Raw genomic sequence first — 19,788 nt, forward strand, 5'->3', positions numbered from 1 at the left:
GCCAGCTTCACTTCTCTGAATCCTGGCTTCTGCACCAGCAGTGTGCACGGAGGTTCCGCTTGCTTGTCAGAGCTAAAGGAGAGGAGGCTGAGGAGCGTGGTGCAGCCCAGGGACGGCAGAGGGTCGGCAGGAGCCCAGCCTCAACAAGGGAACCAGGGGTAGCAGGTCAGGCCTCCCCTCCCAGCAGTGTGGGACCTGTAGGTCCGAGGTAACCACCAAGGGCTCTCCACAAACAAAAGTGGGAGACTCCCCTGACGACACCTGCGGTCCAGAGGGCCGAGATCCCAGCTCAAGTGGCCGAACACCCATCTAGCCAGCGCAAGACCGAGTTCATACTCAAGTTCCACCAAAAATCAAATTTAAGACAAGAATTAAACGATACTGCTCTCCCCGCCCCTCAGCACTTCAGACTTCAGCACAAGTATTGAAGAAAGACCCTGTGGTTCAAGTTGCTATGACGACAGTGTCCTTGGCCCCATGGCATTTGGAGGGGTCCATCCACACACACGGTGGGCCTCTTGGCAAGCATTCCTCCCCCTCCCCTGTTGGCTGAGTATGCTTTCTAGCTAAGCCAACTGCACACTTGCCCAGACCAATTCTATTTATAGCACCTAGCTTCTTGGGGCTTCATTGTTAATGTGTGTGTGTGTGTGTCTGTGTGTCCTCACAGAGCTGTCGCCATGGTTACCAGATCTAGCCAAACAGGGCTTGAGAAGTCTACTGTATGGACATCTACTAGAGCCACGTGTGTGTGTGTGTGTGTGTGTGTGTGCGCTGTGGTCACTGTGGTTCTAGTTTCTTCACATTCAGTTCAGACCTTTGAATGGTTCCTTCCTCTGCTTCAGATAAAGACTGGGTCCTTCATTCAGCCCGTGGTGGCCTGCAGGGATCCCCTGCCTTTCTTTTCGACCCTCTCCTACCAGACTTACCTTTCTCTGCTCTTCAGACACCTCCATCTACTCTCAGATTCCTGCTGTGTTCCTTCTTGCCACAAGGTCTTTGCACCCTACTTTTTCCTCTGACAGAAGTGCTCTTCTTTCTCTTTGTTGTCTAGATCTGTGTGGGTACTGGCTGTTCTCAGCTCAGTGAGAAGTCAGGCCTGCCCTCTGAGGAAAGGCAGTGTTTACACGCACCAGATCCCTTCAAATCTAGCATTAGCACAAGTTACTTCAATTAATGCCTACCTCACTCTTGTGATTGGTCAGCTGAGAATGGGGGAGGGGGACTTGTCTGTTTTCCCACCATCACACTGCACCTGAGAGAAAAGGTATAGCGTGTGCAGGATAAAGGAAACAAATCAGGATTCAAAAAAAAAAAAAAGATGCAGGAGTGGAGTTGACAGTTTTGATTGCCTGAATACAGGAAAGACAGTTAAAGGTAGAGCTGGAGACCAATCATGGTTCAAAGCCAGCCTAGGCAGAAAAGTCCATGAGAGTTTTCTCCACTTAACCAGGAAAAAGCCAGAAGTAGAAGTGTGGCTCAGGGAATACAGCATCAGCCTTGAGGGGAAAAAAAGCCAAACGGGCGTGAGAGACCCTAAGTTCAAGACTGGCACAAGAAGGAGGAGGAGGAAGAACAAGAGGAGGAGGTGAGAAACAGGTAGGTAGGTGAACCCAGGTGCACGCAATAGAAAACACATTTGGGTCCCAGCAATGGCTAAGGAGTGGTGGGGTAGGGACAGCCCCGGACAGCCAGAGAGCTGGGTCCCATGCTGGCCTGCTGCAGTTGGTCCTGCCTGAGGACGGGAGGGATGCAGTGGAGAATGCTCCTGCCTCCAGCCCAGCCCAGCCCAGGTTGCGGGAGCTGGGCCTGTGCTGGGGGCCAGCAGCGCCGCCTACTGGACATACCTTTCCACTGCTTAAACACACAGAAGCTGGACCCTGGGGACTCACACCTGAATCTCTGACTCCACCCTCTTCTCTGATGCTTTGTCCCCAAGCAGGCTTGCCTCCACAGAAAGGTGGAGTTGCAGCTTCCAGCAGCTGATTTACAGATAAAGGAGGGAGTCTGCCAATTGCAGACAGGAACAAGTGTGCCAGACTCTGGAAAAAGGGAATGACGGCTACATGCTACTGAGGGTTTTGTGGGATTCCCCTGGTGATGCCCATGCATTCTGTAGCAATTTTGTGATGATACTGAACTATGACAGAGTCTCCGGAACAATGGCAGCTTGCTTGCCCGGCCTTCTCTTTCCAGTGGCTGGGTCAGGCTTCCAGGTTCTGCAACTTCTGGGCACCATGCAGGACCCACAAGAACCTTTGCTGAGGTTGCTGTGTTCCTGTTACCTCATTTGAGACAGGTCCTGGTCACTTCCCAGCTGTACTGAGTTTGTGAGATGATTTTTTTCCCCATCCTTTAAAAAAAATGGACTGGGGCTGGGAGTTTGGCCTAGTGGTAGTGCGCTTGCCTAGCATGCACGAAGACCCGGGTTTGATTCCTCCATACCACATACATAGGAAAAAAAAAGCTGGAAGTGGTGCAGTGGCTATAGTGGTACAGCACTAACCTTAAGAAAGCCTAAGGACAGTGCTCAGGCCCTGAGTTCAAGCCCCAGGACTGGCAAAAAATAAAAATGTACTGGGCTGGGAGTTTGGCCTAGTGGTAGAGTGCTTGCCTAGCATGCACGAAGACCCAGGTTTGATTCCTCAATCCCACATACATAGAAAAAGAGCCAGAAGTGGTGCTGTGGCTCAAGTGGTAGAGCTCTGACTTTGAGAAAGCCCAAGGACAGTGCTATTCCCTGAGCTGAAGCCCAGGACTGGCAAAAAAAAAAATGTACTGTAATCCCAGCTACTTGAGAAGCAGAAACAGGTGGATTTTGGCCCAAGGCCTGCTGGGGCAAAAGTATGAGCCCTTCTCTGAGAAATAACTCGAAGCCAAAAGGGCTGTGGAGGCGGCTTCAGTGACAGCATACTTGTCTAACGAGTCTGAGTTCAATTTCCAGTACTGCCAGAACAAACAAATACACTCATTTTCCTTTATTAAAAACAAAACAAAACAAAAACGCAGGGCTGGGAATGTAACTTAATGGTAGAGTGCTTGCCAAGCATGCATGAAGCCCTGGCTTGGATTCTTCAGTATCACTTAAAAAGCTGGAAGTGATGCTGTGGCTCAAGTGATGAGAGTGTCAGCTTTGAGTAAAAGAAGCTCAGGGACAATGCCCAGGCCTTGAGTTTCAAGCCCCAGGACTGGCAAAAAAAAAAAAATCCAGGAAGACTCATTTACACAATAGAAGATCTGTTCGTGCTGTTTTTGTATTTCTTACCCATTGGCCCACAGCAAGCTGAGTTCCACTCAGCTCAACTGTTCCCCTCAGTGCAGGCCAGCAGTTGTTAAACCTTTACTGCGAAGGTCCAGATAGCAAACACATCAGGCTCTGCCAGCCATGCCATCCTGACTTGCGATTCCTTGTCACTGCTGTAGAGTGGAAGCAATGCGGACCCTCCCTGAGTGAACACCCAGGCTGGGTTCCAATAAAACTTTATGAACAAAACAGGCAGCTTCCCCTCCTTGACTGACTCCTGCTCTGCAAGGACGGCCTCCTTTTGGCCACAACTCTCACCACTCCACACTGCATTCTGTCAGTTCAGCTCTTTCATTTATATCACTGGTGTAGGCCCCTGATGTGTTTGAATTACTAATAAGCTGTCTGGGGGCCTTTTTTTTTTTTTGCTCTGCTCAGATAGAAATCAAATGTGGGCAAGGAGGCGCTCTTCTAGTATTGGCAGACCTGGGCCTCTGAGGGCCACAGGCTGAGCTTAGAGACTCGAATCTGCATGGCTTTGGGCCTTAACACGTGGAGCCCCTGTCTGTGGGCTCTACGGAAAGACACAGCTCCAACTGCTGAGGCTGGAGGCCAAGGGCTCTGGGCTTCCACAGCCAGTGTCCTGGTGCTCAGGGGCTAGTGTGAGCCTCGGCTCAGCAGGAGGAGTGAGTGTAAGCTGCCAGCTCTTTAGGGCGTGGGTCACGGTTGTTAGGGCTTGGATGTTGGCAGTCTTGGTCCTCTGGCAGCTTCCTGGGACTTTGCTTCATCCTTGGCTCCTGGTAGCCTCCTCTACTCTTCTACTGTCCACCCTCCACCTCTATCCATGCTCTCTGGAACTTAGGCTATCTCTGGAATTGACCAGCATGCCCAGCTCTATTTATGATGAAAACCACAAGCAGACAAGAAAAGACCACTCAGAAGAAACATTTTTTTTGCGAGGGGGAGGGGCGTGCTGGTCTTGGCCTTGAACTCAGAGCCTGGGTGCTGTCCCTGAGCTCTTTTGCTCAAGGCTAGCACTCCGTCACCGGAGCCACAGCTTCAGTTTCAGCTTTTTGGTAGTTAATTGGAGGTAAGTCCCACAGAAGTTGGGAAGGAGTGGTTCACGCCGGCACCCTTGCTACGTAGGAGGCTGAGCTCTGAGGATCATTGTTCAAAGCCAGAGAATCTCGTCTCTATTGACTCCTTTAAAAAGACCAGAAGTGGAGCTGTGTCCGAAGTCGTAGAGCACTCGCTTTGAGCAAAAGCCCTGGTACAGTACCCAGGTCTTGAGTTTAAGCCCCTGGACAGGCAAAAAAATAAGATAAAAAGTCACAAATTCTCCTACTTCAGCTAGCTTTAAATCACAATCCTTGGATTTCAGCTCCTGGAGTAGCTAGGATTGATTACAGGTGTGAACCAGTAGAACCCTGCACTACGTGTGTGTGTGTGTGTTTAAGAAAACAGGGACAGAATCTGTATTGGCTGTTAATTGCTGTGTAACAAATTATCCCTGGCGCTTTAATGGCTTCGAGCAACAAGCACTCAGATACCTCCTGAGTCTGGGTCTGGGAATTTAGCAGAGTTTAGCCCTAAGCAAGAGCTTAGTGTCATCCCAGGCTCTGGCCCCCCTTAGCTGGGACAACTTGTGAGTCTGGCAGGGTGGGGCTGGCCAAGCTGGCTGGCAGGGTTTAGCTCCTCATAGGCTATTGATTGAAGAGCTAGTGCCTGCAGGTGTTGGCTTAGTCAATAAATTCTAGTCTTGTGGAGCAGGTGCCATGAGCTGAGTGAATAAACAATGAGTAGGAGGCCAGGAGGCCCTAAGTGAGGCCCGACCCAGCCCTGACTGTGGCACCTGTCACTCAGGCTGTGTGAGGAAGTGGGTCCCTAGCTCCGTCCACCTCCCAGAGGAGCAGCCAGCCCTGGGAAACCAAAGGACCAGGTCAGCCAGAACATTCCCTGGCTCTATTGAGAGTGGCCAAGAAGAGGGCTTCTGTATTCTCTGAAGGACAGAGATGGCAGCGGGGGCAGTAACTCCTCTGACTGAGTGACCTGGGCGGAACCCATCACACAGCCTCTCTGCCCGCTCCCAGGCAGAGCGGGAGCTCCACTTCTGTTGTCCTCTGACCCCACAAGCTCCTTAGCTCTTCCTGCTGCCTGGACCATCGAGGCAGCGTCGTCCAGGCAGCCTCTGGGCCTGCCTCACCCATCTTGGGAGCACGTTTCCTGCCAGCCTTTACCATTAGCAGGCTTTTTTTTTTTTTTTTTTTTTTCCTTTTGGGGGAACAGGTAGTGGGGAGAGAAGGGTTACTAGGATTTGAACTCAGATTCTTGCACTGGCTCAGTTCGCTCACTCAGCTTTCTTGTACTGTACCACTTGAGCCACACACTTTTTTTTTTTGCTAGTTAATTGGAGTCTCGATGCTGTTTTTTGGTTTGTTTTTGGGTCCAGGCTGACCTCAAGCTTCGATCCTTCAGATCTCAGCCTCCTGAGTCGCTCGAGTGAATACTGATGGGAGGTTTTTCTGGCTTCCTCCATGATTTCTTTTTTTTCTTTTTTTGCAGCTGGAATGCAAGCTCTCAAGAACAAGAAACTCTGCCTACCCCATGGTGAGGCTAGGGTGAGTGTGCACGGGGTGTGTGTGTGTGTGTGTGCAGCACACTGGGTGGGGTCCTGTGACAGGGGAGCCCGGACGTGCGATGTGAGGGGCCAGGCGAAGGGGAGCCAGGCCCCTGGGTGGAGGCCCCGAGCTGGGCAGGCAGCGGCGGTGGGGCGGTCCCAGCTCTCTGAGTCCCGCCTCCGCCTCCAGCCAGGGCCAGCGACGTGGCAACGCCCAGGCAGACTGAGGCTGGGCTGGCTGAGAAGTTCATCCCCAGACCCCTCGCCATGGGTAAGTCCCTAGCATGGCAGAGCCCTGAGGCCTGGCCTGGCCACCCCCTGGGTCACCTGCAACTCTGTCTTCCTCGGGGCTGGGGCTGCCCCCTCCCTCCTCCTCTCGCTGGGACAAGGGGGTGGAGCACTTTCCCAGGGTCTCAGGCCCGGGAAAGGAGGAAGTAGAGGCCCAGAGAGGCCACCGAGGACCCAGCCCCCAGGGACCAGGCCTGGTGGACAGCTGGGCACTTGTCAGGGAAGACTGGGATGGCCAGCTTGTTCTGTAGTGAACATTCCCAAAGTAGGTGCTCACTAAAACAAACATCCCTGGAGAAAGGAGGATGGGAAGGAGAAGCTGTGCACCGGGGCTAGAAGCGGCCCTTGCAGGTTCCCCAGAGGGGCTGTTAGGCAGGCCAGGAAGACGTGGTGAACAGGAAGCCTTGGAGCTGAGATCTGAGGGAAAAGATCTCAGGGGCAGGAAAGAGCTCGTGAGGTTCAGGCCAGAGCTGTTGGAGCCCAGTGCACAGGAGAGGGTGGGAAAAGAGGGCCGACTGCATGAGTTCAAATCCCTGCTCTGTGACCTAGACACTGTTTCAAATGTCTTCTCAGTGCTTCTGTCTGTAAAATGGTCCTGTTTGGGCTGTAGAGTCAGCATGAGGATGAGAGGGGTTCCCCAACAGAGGATGGGGGGCCCCGGCAAAAGGTGTACCTACCCAGATGAACTGGGACCCAGGAGGAATTGTCTGTTTGGGGGAAGCAGAGGACCAGGAGGTGGAGGCGAGGAGGCTGGCAGCACTGGGGACGGGGCCCTGGAGAAGCGAGATCCTTGAGCAGCTTACAGGTGGGCCTGGCCTCCCCGCCCTGCCCATGCCACCCTGAGACCCTGTCACTGGCATCCTGGGAGTTTCCCCTCCTCTACATCTCTTCCCTCAAACCCCAGCTCTCTTGTACCCCCCTGTGTGACCGCTGCTCTTACACACGGAGGTCAGGGACTATTCAGTCCCCAGTCTGCTCTTCCTTTCTATGCAGACGTGATTGCAGCAGTGAGCAGGATCAAAACCCACACCTGTTATTATTCCTCATCTGCTTTTAGCAAATGAGTGGCCAAGGCCTTCAATTCTTGATCCTCCCTCCTCTGCCCCGAGTGCTGGGATTACAGGTGTGAGCAACCACATCCAGCAGGCGGTCACTGGTGTTTGACTTTTCATTTTATTATTCTCTTCTCACTGCCATGATGTGTCTGCCGCATTTCTCCGCAGGGTGGTGGGCAGGGATCTTGAGCCTTCCTCCAGGCTGAGGGAGCCAGGCATGAGTTCCTTCCCCTTTCACCTCAACAGGAGCCCAGGGACTGGCAGGTGACTCTGTGTTTTCCCCTCTGTGGCTGTTAGTCAGACTTTGCACCAGGACAGGGTATTTGACCAGAGCTACTAACAGGGAGGAATTATTTATTTTGGCTCCCAGTCAGACGTTGCATCCTTCCTCCTCCCGCTCTGTTGGTTCTGGGCCTGGGGCCTTTACTGCATGGAGGACAGGAAGATGGCTGAGCACTGTTTTTGGGCTTTCTCAAGGCTAGAGCTCTACTACTTGAGCCTCAGCACCACTTCCAGCTTTTTTCTGTGTACTGGGGAATCCATCCTGGGTCTTTATGCATGCTAGGCAAGCACTCTACCGCTAGACTTTAAACTCCGGGCCCATCCCACACTCTTAAGTTTCAAGTACTTCCCAATATAGTGCCACCCACTGCTGTCAAGAACCCTGATTCCCTGAACCCGAACCGCTGCACCTCTGTTCCTGCCTCAGGCAGGATGCTTTAAGACTCTCCTGTCACACAAACTGCAGTCAGCGCATCGTGCATCTCCACAGACTTCACAGCTCCAACCCTGTGCAAAAGCCGAAATTCAAACTTCCCAGAAACTCCGGGCCTATTGACAAGAGCCCCCCCAAAGTGAAAGAACAGTGGCAGGCTGCTGGTGGCTTCTGTCATCCCAGCCACTCAGGAGGCTGAGATCTGAGGATCATGGTGTGAAGAGCCAGCCCAGGCAAGAAAGTCCATGAGACGCTGATCTCCAGTAAATCACCAGAAAGCCGGAAGTAAGCTGGGCGCAGTGGCTCACGCCTGTAATCCCAGCTGCTCAGGAGGCTGAGATCTGAGGGTCAAGGTTCAAAGCCAGCCCAGGCACAAAAGGACCTGAGACATCTCCAATTAATCTCTAGGAAACACGAAGTGGGGCTTGGCTCAAGGATAGGGCAGTAGCCTCGAGCTGAAGAGCTCAGGGACAGCACCTAGGCCCAGAGTTCAAGCCCCATGACCCCCCCCCACACACACACACACAAAAAGCCAGAAGTCGAGTGTGGCTGAAGTGGTTTTCTAAACAAAAAGAAGGAGGAGGAGGAGGAAGAGGAAGAAGAAGAAGCCACTGCCAAGCAAGAGTTCAAGGCTTGGAGTTTAAGCCCTAGGAATGGCACTATACAATCCAATGGTATCAGCATACAACAGCCTGGAATAAATATCCTTATACCAAAAAGGAACAATAAAAGAAGAAAGAGGATGGAGCAGCCCAAAGCAAGACTGCAGCCCAGCAGGGCTAGCCACAATCCTACGGTGCCGTGTCCAGCATACTGGATGTGAGCTCGAGGGGCTGAGGCCCTACTGGATGTGGTCACATGGTCTTTCTCAGCCTGCTGGCCCCTTCTTTGGCAGGTGGTCCATGTTGCTGGCGCTTCTAACTTCCTGGGGCCTCTGCTGCAACCCAGGCTTCACCCTGTGGGTGCCTGCATGGATTCTGGCCCTGATCTCCCAGGCCTGCCTTTGAAATCTCACTAGATGCCTCTGTGATGTTGCTCTTAACTGCTTCAGGCTTGCAAAACTGGCATCATGCAAGCATTACCCAAAATATCTTCCTGTGGCTTCCCCTTGGGCCATAACTGCAATGGCCTCTGAGTACCTGGGCAGCTGAGAATGATGAGACAAACCCTGGGTCACCCTGACCTGTGGCCTCAAGGGAAAGTCTGTTAAATGAGTTTTGTGCATTCAAACCCTAGAATCTGTGATGGATTTACTAATTCCTGCGATGCTCTCAAGGCTCCATTCCTCTTGTCCCAATGCAAAGAGGCCTGGATTCTTTTTAATGGTCTTAATCCCTTAGGAATTCAGGTCTATCTTAGCTCTGGCTTCACTGGGGCTTTTCTGACCAAACTGCATACTTTTCAAAGCAACAAGTTTTTACTGTAACCCTGGTTCCATGTAACCAGCAATAAGCATGTGGCAGCTGGAAAGCCAGGCTCCCTGTAATTTCCTCTGTCAATTCATTAGCCTGTCTACCTTTAAACTCGGCCTCCTACAAAGTCTCAGGGCACAGATAAAGTGTAGGTGAGTCTTTTGCATGACCATAACACAATCAACCTCCAGCTCCATTCCCAGGACAGGGTTTCGCTGTGAGCCGTCATGTGCCAGGACTCCCACATTTCTGTTGGTGGTTTTTGGTCTTGGGAGTTCTTGTCAGAATTGCCATCTTCCTGATGGACAAAAAGCAGTGTGTGTGTTGTGTAGGGGGTTGGATAGCCAGGGGTCAGTCAACTGTTGTCTTCAAATGCCTGTACTTTGCCATCTGCTTCCTCCAGCTGAGTACCACCCCCTAAATTTTACTGAATCTTCCCAAATCGTGCCAGTGGCTGGGCCCCAAGCTCTCGACATGAGCCTTTGGGGATGGGGTTGGGGGCAACCCATATCTAAATCATAACCATTTCTGTGTGTCCAGAGGCAGTGAGGACAGCAGGCCCACTCCACATGAAAGGCAGAGGTATCTCCTCAGTGTGAGTTCATGGCCCTACTTCCTCAGGCGGTTGAGAGCTGAGGATCGTGGTTCAAAACCAGCCTAGGCAGGGAAGTCCTTGAAACTCTTGTCTCCAATGAACCACCGGAAAAAAAACAACTCAGAAGTGGACCTGTGGCTCCAGTAGTGGAGTGCTAGCTTTAAGCTAAAAAGCTCAGGGACAGCACCTAGGTCCTGAGTTCAAGTCCCAGGAGTGGCACAAAAATTTCTTCAAAATGAAGTCACCGGAATGATTTCATGGCCAACGAATATGGTGCCCACCGGGCCTAGAGGGCTGACTGACTTTATAAGTAGATGAAGCTAGAACTTCAGTCTCTCCATCCCTTTCACGGTCTCGGCAGCGCTCAAGGTCCCTGTGGGGCCAAGCCTGCCCCAGGCCCCAGCACAGCTGCACACATTTGTGTCACGGCAGAACACTTGGTAATGTTCTTTGTGGTGCTGGAAGAAGCGCTTGGATCAGGGAAAATGGCTCAAGCACCAAAAACCTTAATGGATTCACTAAAACAGAAGTGGGGAGGAAAAAAGTTCTCTCTCTCCCTCTCCCTCTCCCTCTCCTTCTCTTCTTCTTCCTCTACCTCTCCTTCTCTTCCTCTTCCTCTCCTTCTCTTCCTCTTCCTCTCCTTCTCTTCCTCTTCCTCTCCCTCTCCCTCTCCCCCTCTCCCTCTCCTTCTCTCCCCCACCTTTCTTATTTACTTATTTTGGTGCCAGTACTGGGACTTGAACTTGGGGCCTCGGGCTCTCAGCTTTTATGCTCAAGGGTGGCACTTTACCACTTGAACCACAACTCTGCTTCGGGCTTTTCAGTGATTCGGTGGAGAGAAGGGTCTCATGGGCTCCCTTGCCCAGAGTGGCTGCGGTGATGATCCTCAGATCTCAGCCTCTGGAGTAGCTAGGGGGACAGGCGTGAGCTGCTGATGTGGCATGCTTTTTCCCATGGATCTTGAGAACAACTAGCTCGTGGCTTCCTCACAAGGCTGGCCAGGAGACCGGGCACTGGCTGGAGAGGTGGTGGGGTGCAGGAACCCCTGAGACCATCCTGAGCTGAACCCCTGTCCCGTTTGTTTTGCAGGCCGCCCTGCGCGGGTCGTGACGCTGTGCGTGTGCGTGTCTCTGCTGGGTGGCCTGACGTTCGGGTACGAGCTGACGGTCATCTCGGGCGCCCTGCTGCCCCTCACGCTGGAGTGGGGGCTGAGCTGCTGGGGACGGGAAGTGGTGGTGGGCAGCCTGCTCCTGGGGGCCCTGCTGGCCTCCCTGGTGGGGGGCTTCCTCATCGACGGCTGCGGCAGGAAGCGAGCCATTCTCGGGAGCAACCTGGTACTGCTGGCGGGCAGCCTGGGCCTGGGCCTGGCCCGCTCCCTGGCCTGGCTGATCCTGGGCCGACTGGCAGTTGGCTTCGCCATCTCCGTGTCCTCCATGGCCTGCTGCATCTATGTGTCGGAGCTGGTGGGGCCGCGGCAGCGGGGAGTGCTGGTGGCCCTGTATGAAGCTGGCGTCACCGTGGGCATCCTGCTGTCCTATGCCATCGGCTATGCCCTGGCGGGAGCCGCTGGGGGCTGGAGAGCCATGTTTGGCTGGGCCCTGGCGCCCGCTGGCCTGCAGTCCGTCAGCCTCCTCTTCCTCCCTGCGGGCACTGAGGACTCGGCTGGCCTCGGGGACCTCGTCCCGCTCCAGGACGCTGAGCGACCACGGCAGCCACGGTATTCCTTCATGGATCTCTTCAGGGCCAGGGGTAACATGCGGGGCCGGATGGCGCTGGGCCTGGGGCTCGTGCTCTTCCAGCAGCTCACCGGCCAGCCCAACGTGCTGAGCTACGCCGCCACCGTCTTCCGAGCCGTCGGCTTCCACGGCGGAGCCTCGGCGGTGCTGGCCTCCGTGGGGCTTGGTGTGGCCAAGGTGGCCGCCACTGTGGCCGCCATGGGCCTGGTGGAGCGTGCGGGCCGCAGGGCGCTGCTGCTCGCTGGGAGCGCCCTCATGGCCGTGTCGGTCAGTGGCATAGGCCTGGTCAGCTTCGCGGTGCCCATGGGACTGGGCCCCCGCTGCCAGGCTGTGCCAGCTGCCACTCAGCACAACGCCCTCCCTGGAGGCACCTCCCTCCCTCCCAAACCACGAGCCAGCAGGGACCCATGGCAGCCGATCTTGTCACCCGAGGAGACGACCATGCCCCACCCAGGAGCCAGAGGGGTCACGGCCTCTCCAGGGCCAGTCCTGGGTGCCACCTCCCCGGAGCCCTCAAGTCCTGCTTCAGAGAACCACCTGCTACGATGGGCCGCCCTGGTCTGCATGCTGGCCTTTGTGAGCGCCTTCTCCTTGGGGTTTGGGCCAGGTAAAGGGGGGTTTCCAGCAGGGAAATCTGGAACCTTCTCCTCCACTTTGTGCACAGGCTGGGGCCACAGTGGTGGACGGGCACTGGGGGTGGTCCTGGGCTTTGAACTCACAGCCTTGTGCTTGCCAGGCAGGCACTTTCCAACTCTTTTGCTTTGGTTATTCTTCAGATAGGGTTGTTCCCCCCCACTTTTTTTGCCCAGGATGATCTGGACCACAATTTCTCTATTTACACTCCAGGAATAGCTGGGGTAAGAGGTGTGTGCCATCATTCCCAGCTCTACTGGTGACAATGAGGTCTAGATAACTTTTGTTAGGGCTACCCTTGAACCGTGCTCCTTCTGACTTATGCTTTTGGAGTAGCCGGGATACAGGTGTAAGCTACCATACCTGGTCTATATATTTTTTTATTTTTATGTATTTATTTTTTTGCCAGTCCTGGCGCTTAAGCACTGTCCCTGGATTTTCTCAAGGCTAGAGCTCTACCACTTGAGCCACAGCACCACTTCTGTCTTTTTCCTATGTATGTGGTACCGAGAAATCGAACCTGGGTCTTCATGCATGCTAGGCAAGCACTTTTATCACTAGGCCAAACTTCCAGCCCTATATGTATTTTTTTTTTTTTTTTGCTAGTTCTGGGCTTGGGTTCAGGGCCTGAGCACTGTCCCTGGATTTTCTCAAGGCTAGGGCTGTATCACTTGAGCCGCAGCACCACTTCTGGCTTTTTTCTATGTATGTGGTACTGAGGAATTGAACCTGGGTCTTCGTGCATGCTAGGCAAGCACTCTACCACTAGGCCAAACTCCCAGCCCCTATATGTATTTTTTAAAAAAAGGGTTTTGCCCCAAACTTTTTAAGTGCCAGGCTTCCTGACGCAACCATGGGTTTACGTGAAAGGAACTTGATGAATGGAGTAGAAATCAAACACCTCACGTAGTCCAGGTCTATCCTGGTGTCAGTACTTAACACCAGGAAAACCAGACATTCTTGCAGCTAGAAGAGTTTGGTGTCAGGAACCTGACAGCTGCTGGCGGCTGGGGCAGGGTAGGGAAGGGAGCCTGCCTGGCCAGGAGGTGCCTGGAAGCAGCCTCAGCCCAGGAGCCCTCCCCACCCCCCATTCCAGTGACCTGGCTGCTCCTCAGCGAGATCTACCCCGCAGAGGTCCGAGGAAGGGCCTTCGCCTTCTGTAACAGCCTCAACTGGGCCACCAACCTCGTGGTCAGCCTCTCCTTCCTGCACCTGCTGGGTGAGTTCCCAGCCCCTCCCAGGGTCCAGCCCTGCCTCCATCCAGACACGGCCACCACTCCGGGCTCCCTCTGGTCCTAAGAGACAGGAAATCCATTCAGCCCAACTTGCAGGCAGAAGGCGATGCTTTGTCGCAAATCACCGGAGATGGGTGGCTTCAGGCAGATTCCATCCTGGGGCCCCAACACAAGTGTCAGCCATCTTGCATGTCCCTCCCACTCCACCACCCTTCATCTCTGGGCAGACCTGCCCCACTGGGCGCACAGCTGCTGGTTGGCTTCCCCCCCCCTTTCCTAATCCTTCCCCCTCTCCCCCCCCCCCCCGCCTGCTACAGGGCCAAGAAGCTGCTTGGGGATGCGACCCTGGCCGGTAGAGGAGAGAAAGCCATCCAGACTTAACTTTCCCCCTCCACAGAGCCCCTTCCTCCCCAGCCTCCTCCCGACCTCCTCGCTTGGGCCTCCCCACACCCCAGGGCTGAGCCGAGGCCTGTGTCTTCTTGGGGTGCTGCTCACACCCGGGCTAGGCCAGCTGCAGTTCAGTGTTGGGGTCTCTGCAACCTCAGCCTTAGCTCCGGGCCGGGCTGTGCGGGCTGCGGGCTGTAGCTGCCTGGCCTCTGGCGGAGGCTTTGACTCCGTGCTCCACCAGGCCACACCGGGCGAGCCGGCTCCCGGCCCACACTGGCCTCTTCTGCTCCCCAGGTGCCATCGGCCTGTCCTGGACCTTCCTGCTCTACGGGCTGACGGCTGCGCTGGGCCTGGCCTTCATCTACTTCTTCGTGCCTGAAACAAAAGGCCAATCCCTGGCAGAGATAGAGCAGCAGTTCCAGAGCCTTCGGTAGGAAGTGGCTCTGGACCCGCCACCCCCCGGCCAGCCAGCGTCCTTCCTCAAGCTCTCCCCCTGGAGGGGCCTCTCATTGTCTCTGAGGCTGGGCTCTGTCACCAGGCAGTGACACAGCGCAGGGCGCCAAATAATGGAGTTCCATGTGCATGCACGAGTGCACTGTGGGGGGAGTGCACTGAAGGTGGCAGGAGGCAGATGTGTATGTTGAGGCAGGAGTGAGGGAAAGATGAGAATGGGAGTGGGGCTGGGCCCTCCCTGGGGAAGCCCCAGGCCCCCTCCCCCTCCCTCTGATCCCTCTCCTTCTCCCGGGCAGGTTCCCCCTGGGCTCTGGCCGTGGGCAGAGCTCTGCCAGCATCCGGTACTGCCGTGTTGAGGCTTCCTGAGTGACTCGGCCCTCCCCGGAAGGTTCTGGATCGCTGGTGTCAGCGCCCATCTCCCACTTCCTGCTTATGGACAAGTTGCAGGTGGTCATTTTTTTCTGGGGTGAGAAAAATGAAAGTTGGGGAACCCTGAGTACCTCTCCCCATGCCTCAGTTTCCCCCAGAGTCCCTACAGCATGTCTTCACCGTACCATGGATTGTCTCCACCGACCTCTAGAGCACTGGTCCTGCTAGGAACCTGTTCCTGGAGTCACCCCTAACTTTGTACCCTCTAGTTCTACCACAGAGCTGGGAAGGGAGGTGCAGGGCTGGTAGGCTTCCTGGAGGAGGAGGCAGGGCAGCTGGCGGGGCACCGACCAGAAGTCCACACGGGCAGCCGGCTGGGGCTCTACCCCAGCTACACTGCAAGCAACTCTGCCTGGCCCTGCCTCCGCATCCTTACCTACAGAATGAGGGGTGCTGGTGAGACACTGGGCAGGAGCCGATTCCAACGCCGTGGAGGGCAGTGCGCTGTTGAAGGAGAGCATCCAGGGCTGAGGGTGGCAATGCCCACCTGTAATGCCAGTTACTCAGGGGCAGGGGTGGAGCCATCACAGAACAGAGAAAGGGAGGGAGAGCTCATCTCAGGCTGTCCGTGGTGGTCATACTGGAATCTCAGCTGCACAGGAGACAGAGGCAGGATTTGAGGCCAGCCCCGGCAGAAACACAAGACACCTTGGGGCAGGGATGAGGGGAAGAAGGAGCAAAAAGGTCTGGGGGTGTGGCGCAAGTGGTAGAGTGCTTGAACAACAAAAGCAAAATAGGCTGGGCGCAGTGGCTCCCGCCTGTAATCCTCGCTACTCAGGAGGCTGAGATCTGAGGATCGCAGTTCAAAGCCAGCCCAGACACTGAAGTCCGTGAGACTCTTATCTCCAGTTAACCACCAGAAAACTGGAAGTGGCGCTGTGGCTCCAGGGGTAGGGCCGTAGCTGAAGAGCTCAGGGACAGCACCCAGGCCCAGAGTTCAAGTCCCACGACCCACAAAAAAGATTTACTGAACCTTTCTCCCCAGAAACAGGATTCCCACTCCCGCTCTGGTCCCTTCCCTCACCTCTCCAGCTCCTGCTGTGACCACGGCAGACTCCACTTTCCATACTTACTCATTTTCCTTCCCAGCTCAAATGCTTCCTGGTCTGTGACACAGGGGGGGTGGAATGTTGGTGTGGGCACCAGAGCCGCCCCCGGTGCCGGGGCACTGGGCCTCCCACGCAGGGCGTCGGACACGCTCCCCACGAGGTGGTGGAGTGGAGACACGGGCTGTGTGCTTTCCATCGGTCCTCGCCGGAGAGCAGGCTCCCACGCGGGTGGTCAGAGCAGGATGAAACCCCGAAATGCAGTTAAACAGCACGGCCCAGTTCTTGAAAGTGGACTTGCTTGATGTGATGAGCTGGGGCACCACACAGTAGATGAAACTTCAGGACATTGTATACGTCGCTTTAATTCCGTGTGTGTGTGTCTGTGTCTGTGTCTCTGTCTGTGTGTGTGTGTGTGTCTGTGTCTGTGTCTCTATGTGTGTCTGTGTGTGTGTGTCTGTGTGTGTGTCTGTGTGTATGTCTGTGTGTGTGTCTGTGTGTGTGTCTGTGTGTCTGTGTGTGTCTCTGTGTCTGTGTGTGTGTGTGTCTGTGTCTCTGTGTGTGTGTCTGTGTGTGTGTGTGTGCGTGTGTGTGTGATATTTTAATGGTATGAAAGCTCTGGCTAATTCATAACTGCACTGTGCAATCTGGCCACCAGGTGGCAGAGTTGCAGCAATGCCATTTGCTGGCCACTGTGGACTCCAGGCCTCCCAAATTCTCACTGCAGTCTTCAGTGACCAGCAGGCAGGCAGAGAACAGCTCAAGACCGGGTCCCCAGGAAGGGATGGGAAAGGACACTAAACCCACCCTCCCTTGAGATCTCTCTGTACTATCGTATGTTCCTGTGAATTCTCTGACATTCTTGGAAATTCTCTTATTTCTGTAATCATGGGACGAGCTCAGTAAAACAAAATCTTTACATGCCGTCTTATTTTTTACTTTAGGAAACACTGAACTTCAATGCTCAAACATGACGATAAGAACCGCCGACGTGCTACTGAGTACAATTAACTGTATTTTGATGTGTTCGTTTTATGCCTTTATCTGTGATGAGAAATCAAGAAGCTAATTAAACACAAAGGCCGGGCTGGTGACTCAACTCCTGTCATCCTAGCTACTCTGAAGATCCTAGATTGAAGCCAGCCCAGGAGGGAAAGTTGGCGAGATTCTTATCTCCAGTTAACAAGCAAAAAGCTAGAAGTGGAGCTGTGGTTCAGGTGGTGGAGCACACAACCAGCCTTGGACAAAAAGGTCAAGTGAGAGCACGAGGGCCTGAGTATCTTCTACACACACACACACACACACACACACACACACACACACACACACACACACACACACACACACGAGATAAATAGGAATGTGCTCAGCCCATGACATATTGTGTAGTTTTCCCCTTTTAACTTACCAGATGTTGTGTCTACACTTTTTCCTACCACCTGGCTCTCACATTCTGAGTGTGTAGAAAATTGAACACACGTGAAGTAGAACTACTTTTCCTGGAGATGATGGATCTGGCCAGTGGAAGCAGGGCGTTTTCATTTCATTTCTGTCTGTTTCTGGTTCTCTGGGGTGCCGTTTCTCCTGGATCTGGCACTGTCAAGTGGCTCAGTCCTTCCAGGTTTGGGGTCTGATGCCATCCTACATCTGTGGTGTGGTAGCCGGGCTCTATGGTTACTGAGCTACAGCCTGAATGGCCCTCTGGGAACCTCTGTCATGGGTTGTCATGCCTGACAGGAGGATTTGGCGCTGGGCCCAGGGATCATGGCCTTCTGCAGAGATGTCTCTGCCCCAGTGAAGTTCTCACACTGACCTCGGAGGCCGAGACCAGGCAGGGCAGGACTGGGCTTCACCAGTGCCCCACCACAAGCAGAAACAAAACCTTCTCTCATACCGGTCGTTCTGCCTCCATTGGGAGCTCACTTTGAGGAGACAGTTTCAATCTGCTATGACTCTTACCCACCTCCCAGATCCTCTAACCACCCAGGTCGCCCCTCCATAAGCAGGCGAGAAGCCTGACTCTGGACACCTGTGGCTCACACCTGTAACCTTAGCTATGCAGCAGGCTAAGATCTGAGGATCATGGTTCAAAGCCAGCCCTCTCTTCTAATCTCTGGGCTCCTGACCTCTGGCATGGGACCTTTTCTTCCCAGAGGGAAGAGGGAAGAATCCCTCTAGTGGGACTACGTTCGTCTAGTGAGATCCCCGAATTGGCCACCACTCCTTGGCCTCCATGCAGTAAATCCACTCCACGGGCCCTGGTCAGGATGCAAAGCTGTTTTCCTAGCTGGCCTTGTTTTCTGGGTGGTGCTGCCCCCCACCCCAGGGCTTTGTTACTAGCATCTTTTCACCACCTTTCCCTGTCTGCAACGGAGCTGGCTGTACGCACCATTGTCTTTCTCGGTTGGTTTGAGATGCTCCCTTTGCCCTGCCTGTTACCAGAGGCCTGAGCCTGTTTCGCACGAGGCATGGGGTGAGGGAGGCCCTGGGGTGGAGGCTGGCCAGGGGCAGGGTGACCTTCGTGCGGGCAGCCAACCCCTGGGAGGGCTGAGTGGACTCATGAAGGGGCCGAAAGGGGATGCCTAGGAGATGGGTGTTTACTGGGGGAGGAAGTGCGGGAGATCGTGGGTGCAGTTTTGGGGGATTTTCCACAGAGCATTTGAGGACGACAGGCTTGTAATGATTTCTAGAAGAGCAGGGATGGGTGCTGTAATCCCTAGTCATCTGCTTCTTGGACTAGGGGATTCTGATGAGGAGACCCCCACCCAGCGTCCCCCACTGCCCCTACTTACACCCTACCCCTCATTCCTGGAGGGCCCCCTAAGAGCCTGGCAGATGCATTGCAGTTTCAAGACATGAACAGCAGAGGGCGCAAGAGCCCCTTTATCAGTCCATGGAGACTGCGTGTGTGCACGTGTGCATCTGTGTGTGTGTTCCTGCGTCTGTGTGTTTGTGTGCTAGTACTGGGGCTTGAACGTAGGGCCTGAGATTACAGGAGTGAGCCACAGCACCCACTGAAAACATCAAGCAGGGGATGCAAAAATGCAGGCAGGGCTGGACGCAGTGGCTCACGCCTGTAATCCTAGCTACTCAGGAGGCTGAGATCTGAGGATCAAGGTTCAAAGCCAGCCCGGGTACTAAAGACCATGAGACACATATCTCCAATTAACCACCAGAAAACCAGAAGTGGGGCTGTGGCTCCAGGGTAGGGAGGTAGCTTTGAGCTGAAGCACTCAGGGACAGTGCCCAGGCAGAGTTGAAGCCCTTTAACTGAAAAAAATAAAATAAAATGTACCTAGGATGGTGGCTGTCTTCTTGCCTTGCCCTGGACAAAGCCATTTCTGGATAGCCTGGGCTCCCGGGGCTCACACCATGAACATTCTCACTGTCTGCTGCCTGTCCGCTCCCCTGGCACACACCAAGACTGAGACCAGGGCAAGGGAAATCGTGGTGGGCTGGGGTGGGGATTGGTAGGCAGAGGCTGGGCATGTGTGGTTCAAAGCCAGCCAGGAAGAGTTAGTAAGACTTTATCTTAAAACCACACTACAAGCAGAAGGACCAGGGCAGGGCGGTGTTGGGGGCCGAGGAACCCCATGTCTGATCACTTTCTGCTGAGACAAGGCAAGGCGCAAGGGGCAGGGGACAAGACTTGATTACCACTGGTTACAGATGTGTTACTGTTGATCACTCTCTGCTGGGACCTAGAGTGAGGGGATATTAGCTGGAGGGACTTCCTCAGGAGAAGAGAGAGTTTCCCGCCTTGATGAAGCTGCATGGCGTCTCTGTTCGTGCTCCGGGGAAGGAGGGCTGAGTGCGGGAGGACAGTGGGTCGCTCCTCTTGTGGCTCGTCCTGGTCGGGATGTGTTTTTTCCCATCCCTCCTACTAGTCGAGAGGGACCGGGGACGAAGGACCCCAACTACTGGTGCCCAACGTGGGGCACAA

At 54.5% G+C, this 19,788-nt stretch overlaps 1 protein-coding gene and 1 long non-coding RNA gene across 2 annotated transcripts; both read left to right on the forward strand.

Moving 5' to 3' along the window:
- Window positions 1–28: 28 nt before the first annotated feature.
- LOC150050569 (uncharacterized) lies at window positions 29–6,906 on the forward strand. The gene is made up of 5 exons (XR_016538730.1): window positions 29–509; window positions 1,454–1,599; window positions 5,807–5,862; window positions 6,052–6,132; window positions 6,874–6,906. It is a non-coding gene; the product is annotated as an uncharacterized LOC150050569 (long non-coding RNA).
- A 3,868-nt stretch (window positions 6,907–10,774) lies between these two features.
- Slc2a10 (solute carrier family 2 member 10) lies at window positions 10,775–16,240 on the forward strand. Its single transcript, XM_090352729.1, has 5 exons — window positions 10,775–10,802; window positions 11,016–12,269; window positions 13,392–13,514; window positions 14,212–14,347; window positions 14,667–16,240. Exons 1-5 carry the CDS (start codon window positions 10,775–10,777, stop codon window positions 14,734–14,736), a joined length of 1,611 nt encoding a protein of 536 aa, XP_090208855.1. The 3' UTR covers window positions 14,737–16,240.
- The last annotated feature ends 3,548 nt before the right edge of the window (window positions 16,241–19,788 follow it).

The sequence above is a fragment of the Megascapheus bottae genome, chromosome 18, assembly GCF_031878675.1.
Source record: "Megascapheus bottae isolate mThoBot1 chromosome 18, mThoBot2.hap1, whole genome shotgun sequence".
Lineage (NCBI taxonomy): Eukaryota > Metazoa > Chordata > Mammalia > Rodentia > Geomyidae > Megascapheus > Megascapheus bottae.

What these genes read in the sequence shown, in the direction of transcription:
- Slc2a10 (XM_090352729.1), top strand. Translation starts at nt 10,775, where the DNA reads ATGGGCTCCCTTGCCCAGAGTGGCTGCG. An exon ending in CTCCTTCCTGCACCTGCTGG is followed by an intron (nt 13,515 to 14,211) that starts GTGAGTTCCCAG and finishes TCTGCTCCCCAG; the next exon opens with GTGCCATCGGCCTGTCCTGG. An exon ending in CAGCAGTTCCAGAGCCTTCG is followed by an intron (nt 14,348 to 14,666) that starts GTAGGAAGTGGC and finishes TCTCCCGGGCAG; the next exon opens with GTTCCCCCTGGGCTCTGGCC.